Source organism: Oratosquilla oratoria, chromosome 6 (genome assembly GCF_046742065.1).
Source record: "Oratosquilla oratoria isolate Oo_2021 chromosome 6, ASM4674206v1, whole genome shotgun sequence".
Taxonomy (NCBI): domain Eukaryota; kingdom Metazoa; phylum Arthropoda; class Malacostraca; order Stomatopoda; family Squillidae; genus Oratosquilla; species Oratosquilla oratoria.
In genome coordinates this window covers 67,610,131-67,624,242 of record NC_134782.1, presented here as the reverse complement: position 1 = coordinate 67,624,242, position 14,112 = coordinate 67,610,131, and the positions used below count along the sequence as shown (strand labels likewise).

Genomic DNA, 14,112 nt, shown 5'->3' with positions numbered 1-14,112 from the left:
CAAATACATACGCCACATACACACGCGCACACACACACACACACACACGCATGCATACACACACGTACACATACATACGGTTCTCGGTATTTAATATAAAAAGTCAGCATACGCGGATTTGGTCATACGCGGTCATTTCAGGAACCTAACCCCCGCATTATTTGAGGGACTCCTGTATGTGTGAATTATATTTTGATGCAGCCTGAAGAGATTTCATCTCCTCTTCTATTTTTCTGCATGAGGGGACAGAGAGAGGGGCGGGGGTTGCCAATTAAACGAAGTGGCCTTACCATGGATGTGCAATATCTTGCTACATTGCTTCTGACCCAGGGTAGTGGGTGAGATGCAGGGATGACCCATCATCCAGGAGGAACTAAAAGGAAGGGAGGGATGGGGAATGGGAGTGGAGTATGTGGGATGAAATGGGTGGGAGGGGATTTATGCCTTTGACTTTGGCTACCTTCCTTGTAAGGGGGAAAAGCCATTGGTATGTGTATGTATATGTAATATATAGATTAAGGAAATAATTGTCTTTAAAATTTAGAAAAGATGCCCAACAATCAAAATAATGGGATTTAATGTAATAGCTCACACATGCCAGTCATTTTGTCAAGAATAAAGACGTTAAGCTGCACACAAGCTAATGTTGCTGGAAGAATTATTTTATATATTTCATTTTCTAAATGTATATATAAGACCCTTTTCCTCTTATAATGGGAGAGGTAAAGTTGAAGCATACATTCATATAAGAACCAAGTAAAGACCATTCAACCACCCTTTGTTTCTTAGTATCTCTGGGATGTAGCAGTGCCCTGTCCCCTGCGATACTGCTTGGATCAAAAGCAGTGCAGCAAGGCACAGCCCAACAGCCAAAGCTGGTTTACCCTCAACACTTCATCATTTGGCCATAAGCATGAAATGTAGTAGAAAAAATGTATGGGAGAGGAAAAATTATTAGGGTGAATAAGGCAGTGTAGTGTGGTGTTCAGTATTTTAGTTGTTTTAGCTGGGAAAATTGGAGTTAGAGAGACTTTTCTGTAGGCCATAACAAATTTATAAGTTGTTAGTAGCAGTGAAAGGGTTGATCAAGTTAGGTTTAATCCTACAGAAAGGGTTACCCTTAGCCAAGAGGAAAAAAATGCTCACAAGCACCTTTAACAAATATTTTAAATTGTTAACCTGTAAAGACTAAATTATGTTAAAAAGAGAGAGAAAGAGAGATGCAGTATTCTTATTTTAAGCTAGAGTATGTATAGAAATTAACATTACATTAAGTTTGTAGGTGATACATCATTTAGAATGTTATGATTAAGGCACCAAAATAAATTTCTATACTAGGAGTACAGTAAACCCTTGATACACATAGTGAGCTGACTGAACGAAGTTCTTAGATGCTGACCACTAGTGCGGAGAAGGGGTTGGTTGGACAATCTCCTCCAACTGGATTCAATACATTCACAGTAACATACATGAACAAACTCTGTTCAGTTTAAGAGGCAGAAATACAGACCATTTCATAAACTATTTTTATAAAGTGTTATTAAGGGTTTACTGTGCATGAATTTTGTTAGTGTAAGGTTACACATTATGTGTCTTCTGTGTGGTAGACTATATCAGGGTTATAGGGTGTCTGATACCAGGTTAGTGTATTGTGTTGATATTGCTATAGTGCTAGGTAGACCCGAAGGTTGGCATGCTAGTGTGTGATCATGTATCTGAAGAGGGTTTCTCTGTATGGTTTATTTTGGGGTGTGATTTAGTATGGAATTGATTGGTCTTGAAAGTATGTGTTATTTTTTTTTTTTTATGTATGTGATGTATTTTGGGATGCTGTGGGAAGGTTTTGGAAGATGTGGGGGATGAGGGACTACGTGTGAATGATATTTTGACCCAACCTGAAGGTATTTCTCCCAGTCTTCTCTTTTTCTGGGTGAGGGGAGTGGCTTTGCAGTGGATGTGCAGTCTTGCTGCATTGCTTCTGACCTAGGGCAGTGGGTTAGATGCAGGGATGACTCATCATTCAGTAGGAGTCGAGAAGAGGGAGGGGTGGTGAATGAGAGTGGAATGGGTGAGACTAGGTTTATGTCTTTGACTCTGGGTACCTTCCTTGTAAGGGGGGAAAAGCCCTTGGTATATGTATGTATATACCAGGATGGAGGGAACCAGAACAGAGGGATGGTAGAATTTAAGTGATCAGCATTTATTTATTTATTTATTTTTTGTGGAGATTAGTCACTAGTCCTACAATAAAAGGAAATTGATTGAGAAAAGTGTAAACTCTTTTCTACCAAAAGGTATTGCAGAGCACGGAGATGAATGAAATGATCTTGAAAAAAAATATAATAAGGACGAATACTGCCCAGTACAAAATATTTCACAGAGTAGATATGAATTTTACAGAGACTTTTTTTTATTTATTTACACAAAACCCCAAACACTAGATTATTGAAATGAGAAGAAAAATAATTCAAATAGTTTCTGTTGCACAAACACAGACATTTTTACGCAGACTGTAAACACCTCAGGTTAACACACCTTGCAGCTGGGGCTCAAGTGGAAATGTCTGGAAATGTGAAACAAGAAGGAGAGCTGTAGTCGACACAGATGACTACAGCCATGTGAGTGGATGGGAAGTAGATCTGCCAAGCCACCCCAGTTTCTGGGTGATGGCATAACTTTCAAACTTAAATCATTCCCTTTCATAACACTGTAAATTGTAAATGTAAAAAAGTGATTCTGTAGTAAATTTGAATTATTTCATGTATCTTGTATCTGATCTGGTAATAAGGCATGTTTCTAGTCTTTGTACTTGATGGCAGACAGTTAGTACATCATATCTGGTAGAGAATATAAATAGTCATTTGATACATGTTGGATTTGGGATAAAATTCCTTGAGTACATATTTGTAAGGATGCTAGCCATCCTGAGCATGAAAGCTGAACCCAGCCATGACAAACTCCCTTGGTCCTTAACACAAATTGCCATTGAAACAGTTCCCTCTTGTTTCATGTTTTGGCAGTAATGTCGTTGAAACTGGCATTCAGTCCTTTGTTCCCTAGATTACATGTGAGGTGTTTATTGTGTCATTTTGCACGCATGAAACAAACCCTGTATTTAATTTATTCAACTTACAGTATTATGTTTTTCCTTTGAAAACCTAGATGATTGGTTTGGCTATATTAAAGGTTTGCAACAACTATTTTAGTAGACTAGACAAAAATATGTAGGGATTCTGAAGAAGTAAGCTTAACTGTCTTTAAGCCTCCTATTATATGGAGGCACAGTAGAGATGAGTACTAGCTGGTCATGACCTTGCCCTGGTCATTGATTCCACTGGGACATCATCAAACAAATCAGATTTGCTTCCCCCTTGTAATATTTGGAAGTTTCCTTAATATCCTATATTAATCTCTAGCTTGTTCTTTCAGTCCGTGAGATTCGAATTGGCCGCAAGACCAAGAACTGCACCATTGGCATTGTTCCACTGCCAGCCGCTTTCCGGCTGCCAGCGCGTGATGATGATGAGGATTAGAGGCAGGAGCAGCAGCAGCAGGCCAGGCTGTGTGTATGATGCCGTCGCTTGGATTCCATCTGTCACCCTCCTGCTCCCCACGTGCTACACCTGTCACCCATAAAATTTCTGTTCACTGTACACTTCTTGTTCATACTGTTCAGTCATTCTCAGTGCTCTCTTTTCCTCTATGTGCTCACCCCTCGCCTCCTCTCCACATTCCTATTTTCTTTTGTGTCCATAGTCCCAAGTCCCGTGTACATTTTGTGTCGTTGAATCCCCAACACCTCCAATAAGTGTCAATCTGTCATGAGTGTAGAAGTGAGCAATGGAGTTCTGCAACCCTGAACACCTCCTCCCAACACATTTCAGTAATTTGTCATTCTGCCATAAGTGTAGAATTGGACAATGGAGTTCTGCAATTCTGAACACCTCCCCAAACACCCTCTTGAAGTCCTGATACCGTTACTACATCCTGCTGTCCCCTCAACTTCACTTTGCCATCTCAACCCAAACAGCATGGAAGTACCAAAGACGTTAAGGAAAAATGTCCTTTTCTATGAATGGTAACATTTTTAATGGTTTTACTTGGTATTTTATATTTATGAAGAGAACTCCATTGACAACAGGTATAAAATTTATACAATAGTTAGAATGTGCTTTGAATTCTTTTGTCTAGCACAAAAGTGAACATTGAAGCAAATTTTTAATATTTGTAGATTTTGATTTGTAGTTCAAATTATAGTCTTCACATTACCATTAGACATGACAAAATTAAAAGCAAGTGGACAATATGTATGTGAAGTAATACTGGATGCAAGAGTGATGTAAAGTAATATGCAAGTTTATAAGTAAATATGTGGAATTCTTGTGTATGTGATTGACACAAGTTAATTCCTGTACTGACCTTGGGCCCCTCAACAGCTCAAAATAAACACTTTGTCAAACAGCCTGAGGAACTCTCCCTGTTATTACACAAATAGATGAATGGATGGTGCTTTACACATCACTGCCCAAGAAGGAGCCATGCTCTGGGGATGGACGTGGAGGGTAGAGTCAATGAGTGGAGTATCATAATGACATACTAGGGGTGGAAGTCATATTTTCTGCATGAAGCATGAAGTTCACTAGTTTCAAGTTCATGGTCTTCAAGAATGTATGACATTGATTTAGATAGGTACAATAGAGCATTTAGTGGTCAGAAATAATATACTTCAGTAATGTAACCACAAGAATTAAAAGCTTGGTGACAGTTCCTTAATGTTGGATCATTTGAATGTGACTATATAGTGAGTAATTCGCCTATGTTGTTGAAACAGCACCAGAAATGAAGTAAATAAATCTGTGATATACCATGATTGTACTCCACCTGATGCAGATATAGTGCAATGTTGGAAGGTCTCTATTTGACCCATCCCTCCTCGGCTGTTGTTTGGCGCTCCCCCAGATGCCACAAGGATGGTGTGTATGTGTATGTGTGTGTATATATATATATATACACGTACACATACATACACTCATGACTTAAGATGCCAAGAAATTCAAATTGGATGCTTTTGCCTCTTTGCATTGGCTTACCTGTCTTTGTCAGTTGTGGCGGTCGGAAGGTAATTTTGTGTCTCACTGTCAGAGCTCGCATGTGTCGTATATGAATGTGTTCAATTTTGGATTATACCAATATTTAGTGCACCTTTTTGACAATTGCTGGTAATTATCAGTATATTGATATTGTTTTATAATGAATTTTTAATGTTTGATTTATAGGAAGTCCCATGTGCATTTAACTATAAAGGACTTGTTCTGTATCAAAATTATTGTTATGAACTTGATTGTACAGCAGTGTACATAAGCACTCAATAAAACATTTCTTTCCACTGTATGTGAAGTTTTATTGAACAAAAATAAGATGAGGAGAGGGGTTTGAATCTCATAAAACATACATTTAATTTTATTATGTGAATGTCAATGAGGTGTACCTTTGTGTGGAGACATGAAATGAGATTAAAAGGGCAGAGGTAGGCAGTATGTTTATGAGAATGTTGGCATTCAGTAAAACTAAACTGATAGGGAGGGGCAAGTGTTTGGGAAGGTGTTGGAGTGAAGGGATGGCTATACTAGTACGCGAAGAGAGAGGTAAGTGTGTGGTGGAGTGGAAGGTAGAGGAAGGCTTTTTTGATAGATTTAAGTGAGTGCATAGAGAATTTAAGGAGAAATGTCAATTTAGTGATAATGGGAGATCTCAATGCAAGAGACGAACCAATAGGAGTGGTTGGGAAGTGTGGAGTGCCAGGAAATAATTGTAGTGGTACAGAAGTGTCTAGGAAAACAGTTGATGATAGCATGTTTAGGAAGAAAGTCAAGCACAAGTACACATAGGAGAGGGTGGCAGATAGGACTTTAATGGATTATATAGTGGTAACCAGAAGAGTAGGAAGAGTTTTGGATGTACATATTCTTTAGGGAGAGAGTCTGGGAATATCAGATTTTTTGGTGGAAGGTAAAGTGAGAGGAAAATGACAAGGTAGGGAAGTGCATAGAGTACACTGCTTAAGGAGGAGTACAAGAAGAGTGGGAGGGAGTCACAAGGTGTGCAAAGATGGTGTGTGGAACAAGGAGGATGGGAGGAAACAGATGGAATGGTAGTGAGTGGTGGAATGTGAAGCAAAGAAGGTAGAAGAGAAGAAATGAGCAATCAGATTGGTTGCAAAACAGGACAAGAGTCATGAGAGGTACAAAGAAAAGAGAAGTAAAGCACAAGATAAAGGAGGCGTAGGGGAGAGCAGATGTGAAATTGGTTAAGAGTATGACAAAAAAAAATTGAAAGGAATAAAAAGATGTTTTGAAAGGGAATCACGAGAGGAAGGTGAGGCAAATCAAGTTGAAAAGGTAAAATGTGCAGATCAAGAAATGATAAGGGAAGGCAGTAAGAAGATGGGCAGAATATTTTAGGGAGTTGCTAAATGTGGAGGAGGACAAGGAGGGAAGGTTATTACAGTGAGAAGCATTAAGAAAATGACAGTGATGAATGAGGAAAATGTAGGAAAAATAAGAAAAGATGAGATGAAAGTAGTTATCAAAGTGATGAGAGCAGGTAAGGCACCTAGGTTGAATAGGTGTCATGCAAAATGTCTAAAAAAGGGAAGTATAGTGATGGTGGACTGGCTGGTGAGATTGTCTAAAAGAGGGTAGAGTACTGGAGGAATACCTGTATAGTTTAGCTTTACAAGGGAAAAGGGGACAAGTGTTAATGTAGTAGTTTCAGATGAATCAGTTTGTTGAGTCTAGTTGGGAAGGCTTATGGGAGGGTTCTGATAGAATTAGGAGAGGAACAGTGTGGGTTTAGAAAAGGTAAAGGCACCTGGTTTGGATGGGTGTCATGTAGAGTGGATCAGATTTTTATGGTAAGGCAGATATGTGAGAAAACTAGAAAAAGGTATGGATGTTTTTTGGGCCTTTATAGATTTGGAAAAGGCTTACGACAGGGTAGACAGAAAGGCACTGTGGGAGGTATTGCAGATATATGGGATGGGAGGAAAGCTGTTAAGAGCAGTCAAGAGATTTTATGAGAGTAGTAGAGCCTGTGTTAGAATTAGAAATGGAGAGAGAGTGGTTTGACGTAAAGGTGGGACTTCGCCAGGAATGTGTCATGTTGCCATGGCTGTTCAATTTATACATTAATGGGATGGTGTGAGAGGTAAATGTAAGGGTAATGGGCCATGGATTGGAGATGGTTCAAGAAATTTGAAAAAATGGGAGACAAGCCAGTTGCTGTTTGCTGATGATAACATGTAGCAGGATCAGAGAAGGGATTAAGGAACTTAGTGTTTGTCAAGGTGTTTGAAAGAAGTTGAAGATAAATGTGGGTAAAAGTAAGGTGATGAGATGTACAAGGTGAGAAAGTTGCAGCCGTCTGAGTATTAAGGGAGGAGACTAGAGGAAGTTGATAGCTTTAGATACTTGAGTGTGAATGTAGCAGGAAAGGGAGGATTGGAGCTGGTGGTAGAATGTAGACTGAGAAAAGCAAGTAACTGCCTTGGGGAATTAAAAAGTATAGAGAGAAATAGACATTTGGGAATGAATGCTAAGAGGAGACTTTATGAAGGAGTGATTGTGTTGACAGCACTGTATGGGGTAGAAACATGGAACATAAGCAAGGAAGAATTTAAATGTGTTTGAGATGAAATGCCTGAGAAGTATGGTAGCAGTTACTAGGCTGGATAGAGTGAGAAGGAGAGCAGGGGTGGAAGTTGGGACATAGGATTGATGAAAGAGTACTGGGATGGTTTGGACACGTGGAAAGAATGAGTGAAAAAAGATTAGTAAAAGAGGTGTGGAAGGCAGAGGTGGGGAGAGTGAACATGAGGGGGCGACCAAGGATGAGATGGATGGATGGGGTAAACGGGGCAATGGGAAAGAAGGTATTGTCTGTTGAGGAAGGGAGAAGATAGGGGTGAGTGGAGAATGTGTATGGATGATGCTGTGATGCATGGAGGGGGTGGATGGTGGAGTGGGGTTGAGGGAGTAAGTGCGAGTGATATTTTGACATGGCCCAAAGGGACTTCTCCCTACCTTCTCTTTTTCTGCATGAGGGGGTCACTGATTAAATGAAGTAGCATTGCTGTGGATGTGTTGTCTTGCTACATTGTTTCTGACCCTGCACAATGGGTGAGATGCAGGGATGACTCATCATCCAGGAGCCAAGAAAAGAGGGAGGGAAGGAAGGGTGGTGAATGGGAGTGGAGTATGTGGTGATAAAATGGATTGGGAGTGGATTTATGCCTTTGACTTTGACTACCTCCCTTGTAAGGGGATAAAAGACTTTATTATAAGTATGTATGTGAAACTTTATTGAACAAAAATAAGGAGGAGTTTGAATAAACATACACTGAATATTGTAAAACATACTTAATTTTACTACGTGAAATATCAATGAGGCATACCTTTGCGTGGAGACATGAAGAAAATGGTTGGAGGAGCTATGATGAGAGCTAAGAACCCCACAGTGTCCTGCACTACATAAAATGTTATTATAAAATCTATTTCTATCTATATACCAAGGGCTTCTTCCTCCTTATGAAAGAGGTAGCCAAGTCAAGGGCCACTTGCACTCATTCTACTTCTATTCCTACCATTGTTTCCCTTTCATCTTAGCTCCTTATGGATGAAGAGTCATAATGATCAAAACAATCATAATAATTCCTTATGCAAACAATGAGTTTTCATATGTACAACATTTAATATTGTATAAACAGATCACAAAAGTAATTTCTTTCTTTAAATTATGTACATTACTAAATCATTTTGCCAAAACCCAATGAGGTTGTGCCATTAAGAATACATATCAATATCCCCCCAAAAAATGTTCAGAATAAGGTCCTCAAATTTTAACAAAATCTAAAACTATGATTCAAAACATTTCATTGAGTATATCAAAAACAATGTCATGTACAATTCTTTAACTGCATAATACTGCTAAAAATGGTATTAAGTAGTATCAAAATTGTAACAATCTTTGGAAAATTTGGCCCAACAGTGGAGAGAGAAAAAAAAAAAAAAAAAAAAAAGTACAAACATTAGCTACCTCATAAACTGACAACTTTTGGTTTTGGCAAGAATGACCGTGGCGTTGGAGCCCCCAGTAACCCAGGCCCCCCAGTCTTTCCACCTCGTGAAGCTCCCCTGGATGGTGCAGCTGCCTTGGCTTGACGCATAACAGCTGCTGCCTTTGCCTTGGCAATAGACTGACGATATTCAGTGGTGTTTGTTGGAGTGCTTGAAGTTGTTTTGGCTCTCTTTGTTCGACCTCTGCTTGAACTGTACTTCTTCTTCCTCTTGTATCTGGTCACATAAAAGAAGAACAAAACATGAAAGTCAAGTTCATTACATAAAAATAATTTGTAAAGTAAGATATATTAAATGTGAGAAAAATAAACATGTAAATGGGTGGGAAGCTTGAGTGAGAGTTGGCAGTAATGAAAACAAGATGTTATGAGGTGAAAGTTGGTTGTGGGCTATTTAATTTCCATACAGATGAGGTAATAAGAAAGATAAATGAGACCTTTGACAAAAGGAGTGAAGTTGGAAAAGAAAACAGTCAACAAAGTACAATAAACAGCCTTATGTAATGTCTGATGATAACTAATCTTTATCATTTTTATGTAATAATAATAAAACATAAGATAAAGGAGGCAAAAAGGAGAGCAGATGTGACATGGGGGAAGAGTATTACAGAAAATTTTGAAAGTAGTTACAGTGGAAGGCACTATGAAAACAACTGATGAATGAGGAAAATAGGAGAGAAATACGAAAAGATGAGGTGAAAGCAGTTATCAATGTGATGAGAACAGGTAAGGCACCTAGGTTAGATGGGTGTCTTGTAGAGTGTCTAAAAAATGGAGTTACAGCAATGGTGGACTGGCTTGTGAGTGTTGGAGGACTGGAGGAGTGCCTGTATATTGCCACTTTACAAGGGAAAAGGGAACAATTGTGAGTAGTAGTTTCAGAAGGATCAGTTTGTTGAGTGTAGTTGGGAAGGCTTATGGGAGGGTTTTGATTGAGAGAATTAGGAGAGGAACAGTGTAGGTTTAGGAAAAGTAAGGGTTGTGTGGATCAGATTTTTATAGTAAGGCAGATATGTGAGAAAGCTTTAGTAAAAGGTAAGGACATTTTTTGGGCCTTTATGGATTTGGAAAAAGCTTATGACAGGGTAGACAGGAAGGCAGTTTTGCAGATATATGGGATAAGAGGGAAGTTGTTAAGAGCAGTCAAGAGTTTTTACAAGTGTTAGCATTAGAAAGAGAGAAAGTGAGTGGTTTGAAATAAAGGTAGGATCAGAGGTGGGCAAGTACATTCCTTTAGTGTGTGCCTGCATTCTTGCGTATGTACACACCACCTTTTCAGGAATGCAAGAATGCAAAAATTTTCAAAGGAACATAAGAGGAATGCACCACCTGAAATTTGAAGTGTTCCTGCATTCCGAGCATTACAAAACAATTTTTTTTTTCCAAAACATTTTCAATGGAAATAACAAAGACAACATTCACTAAGCGGCAACATTCTGTCGTTCATGTTCAGGCTGGACCTCTAAAAATACAATATTCCTCTTCCTAGCTCAGCTGCTGTGGAGAGGCTGTTTAACTCAGTGGGAGACATTTTGTGGGGCAAACAGATCCAGCCTGAGCAACATTAACATTGATTGTGGTACTCCCCAAGGTAGGCGTAGCTCCTCTTGGGGATCGGTGCCACCTGCGTAGTGCCGGTGGCCAGGGGTGGTTGCTGCCGTTTGGCCCCCAACTCTTGGGGGCCAGACACCTCAGAAATACAAATCTCTTCCTACGCAGACGACATAACAATCACATGCACACATCGTAACACAGACAAAGCTGCAGAAATAATCCAGCCATACCTTGACACACTCAACACATGGTTCATCACAAACAGACTCAAAATAGCTCCAACCAAATCTACAGCAACACTTCTCACAAACTGGACAAAAGAACACAAATACATACCTTATCTCTACATCAACAACACTCTAATACCACACACAAACACACCGAAAATTCTTGGTGTAACATACGATACATCCATGTCTTTCAAACAACACATCACAAACATAAAAAACAAATGCACACCCAGACTTAACGCACTTAAGTCAATCACTGCAACAACATTTGGACAAAACAAAGAAACTAATATAACAATATACAAACAATGCATACGCTCAGTGTTGAATTATGCGAGTCCTGCATGGGCTCCTAATCTCAGTGAGACACACCACAACACCCTTCAAATCATACAAAACAAAGCCCTAAAAACAATTACAGGCTGCACAAATACAACACCTACAGACCATTTACACCATGAAACAAAAGTCCTCAAAGTCAAGGACCACCTCGACATGACAGGCACACAAACACTTGCCGCAGCCACCACAAACACATTACACCCGCTACACTACATAGCAGAACACCCACACACACCAAGAAACATTAAAACAACACCCAAAGACTTTTATCACGCGCAGATACTCTCTTCTCTTCCTCCACAACCACCAAATACCAGCCTCCGGAAACATATTCATAATCATATCACTCACCGCTCCATTAACACACTGAAAGACAACACACTGCTGCATGCCAGACCCCCTGATATCCACCCTTCTGAATCCTCTCTCCCACGAAAGGACAGAGTCCACTTGGCCAGACTGCGGTGCGGTCACCACCCAGCACTTCTAAGCTACCAGAAGAGGCTGGATGACCGCATTGTGAACAGCAGCTGCCCAGGATGTAACACTTCACCCCATACCATACAACACATAATGGAAGACTGCATTATACACAATCATGCACGCAAACAACACAACATACGCTCTATAAAGGATTTGTGGGAAAACCCAGTTTCGGCTATGGCATTCCTTGGGGAGACGGGACTGCTCGGACAGACAGTCTAGGGAACGACAACAACAACAACATTAACATTGAACAGCTGGTGTTTGTGAATGGCAACATTCATATTGGATACAAGGTGGTGCAAGAGCAGGACAAAGAGAAGAAAGAAGTGGAGTAGGAGGAGCAGTAATTTAAATTTTTTAACATACACATACCAAAGGCTTTTTCCCCCTCACAAGGGAGGTAGCAAAAAAACAAAGGCATAAAAACCATTCCCACCCATTCCATCCCTAATACACTCCACTCCCCCTCCACCCTCCTAGATGACAGGTCATCCCTGCATCTTGTCCACTGCCCTGGGTCAGAAGCAGTGTCGCAAGACAGCACATCCACAGCAAGGCCGCTTCATTAAATCGGTGACCCCCCTCTCCGTCCCCTCATGCAGAAAAGGAGAAGACGGGGAGAAATCCCTTTGGGCTGTGTCAAATTTTTCTCATACATACTACCTCACCCCCCATCTCCCCATTCATTCCACTCCATGCACCACAGCATCATCCATATACAACCATTTTCCATTCACCCCTGTCTCCTGTCCTCTCTCGTCCTTCCTCAACAGACATTCCCCTCTTCCCCAAAGCCCCCTTCACCCCATCCATCCATCTCATCCTAGGTGCTCCCTCATATTCACTCCCTCCACCTCTGCCTTCCATACCTCTTTTACTAGTCTTTCTTCACTCATTCTTTCCATGTGTCCAAACCATCTCAATACTCTTTCATCCAACCTATCTCCCAACTCCCTTACCATCCCCGTTCTCCTCCTCATCTCTCACTCTATCTAGCCTAGTAACCCCCATCATACTTCTCAGACACCTCACCTCAACACATTCAAACTCTTTCTCTCTTCCTCTCTTATGTTCCATGTTTCTGCCCCATACAGTGCTGTTTGCACAATCACTCCTTCATAAAATCTCCTCTTAGCATTCATTCCCAAATGTCTATTTCTCATTACACTTTTTAATCCATCAAGGCATTTACTTGCTTCTCTCAATCTACATTCTACCTCCACTTCCACTCCACCTTTTCCTGCCACATTCGCACCCCAGCATCTAAAATTATCCACTTCCTCCATTCGCTCTCCCTTAATGCTCACTTCCAGTCTACTGCCACTTTCACCCCTTGTACATCTCATCACCTTACTTTTACCCACATTTATCTTCAACTGTCTTTCACACATTCTCCCAAACTCTGTCACCAACTTCCTCAATTCCTCCTCTGATCCTGCCACAAGCGTGGTGTCATCTGCAAACAACAGTTGACTTATCTCCCACTTTTCTCCATTTTCTTTAAACATCTCCAATCCCTGACCCACCACCCTTGCATTTACCTCTCGCACTACCCTATCCATGTAAGTTTAACAGCCAGGGTGACATAACACATCCCTGACGAAGTCCCACCTTTACCTCAAACCACTCACTCTCTCCATTCCTAATCCTGACACATGCTCTACTACCTTCATAAAAACTCCTGACAGCTCCTAAAAGCTTTCCTCCTTTCCTCCCACAGTGCCTTCCTATCTACCCTGTCATAAGCCTTTTCCAGATCCATAAAAGCCCAAAAAACATCCTTACCCTTTCCTATACCTTTCTCACATATCTGTCGTACCACAAAAATCTGATCTATGCAACCTCTACCTGTCCTAAATTTCTGTGAAGGAAGAAGACAGAAAATAGGGGTGGGTGGAGAATGGTTGTATTAGATCAAACTTGCTCCATTCACCTCTTCCTTTATACTGAGGACCCAGCACTCCACATATCAGTTCAACAACACTGCCACCTGGTGTCTGTTCACTGAACCACTCAAATCCAATATGGCTTCCCTCAGCCAAATGACTACAATGAACACTCCAACAGTGTGTGTATGGATGATGTTGTGATGCATGGAAGGGAGTGGGTGAGGGATGGAGGGGGTTTGAGAGTATGTGTGAATGGTATTTCTATGCAGCCCAAAGGGATCTTCCTGTCTTCTCTCTCTCTCTTTTTTTTTTTTTTTTTTATGAGGATATGGAGAGGGAGAGTCGCCAATTAAATGAAGCAGTGTTTCTATGGATGTGCTGTGTCTTGCTGCATTGCTTCTGACCAAGGGCATTCGATGGGATGCAGGGATGACCTGTCATCCAAGAGGAGTCAAGAGAAGAGGGAGGGAGAAGTGGT

At 40.6% G+C, this 14,112-nt stretch overlaps 2 protein-coding genes across 26 annotated transcripts in view; one reads left to right on the top strand and one right to left on the bottom strand.

Moving 5' to 3' along the window:
* tmod (tropomodulin) overlaps positions 1–5,391 on the top strand; it is a 134,583-nt gene extending 129,192 nt beyond the window's left edge. For 10 of the 18 annotated variants that reach the window (XR_012966502.1, XR_012966500.1, XR_012966501.1 and 7 more), the window contains one exon: positions 3,430–3,586. Coding sequence is in view for 2 of the 18 variants with exons in the window: in XM_076187154.1 (XP_076043269.1) it covers positions 3,430–3,636 (207 nt within the window). In the remaining 16 variants the exon portion in view is untranslated. Of the gene's footprint in view, positions 1–3,429 lie in introns of all 18 variants that reach the window. The other 8 variants (XR_012966506.1, XM_076187152.1, XM_076187154.1 and 5 more) reach the window with 1 other exon arrangement.
* Positions 5,392–8,331: 2,940 nt separating this feature from the next.
* Positions 8,332–14,112, bottom strand: part of Blm (Bloom syndrome helicase) — a 125,921-nt gene continuing 120,140 nt past the window's right edge. For all 8 annotated transcript variants that reach the window (XM_076187146.1, XM_076187147.1, XM_076187144.1 and 5 more), the window contains one exon: positions 8,332–9,350. In XM_076187146.1, the coding sequence (XP_076043261.1) occupies positions 9,095–9,350 (256 nt within the window). In that variant the 3' untranslated portion in view covers positions 8,332–9,094. The remainder of the gene's footprint in view (positions 9,351–14,112) is intronic.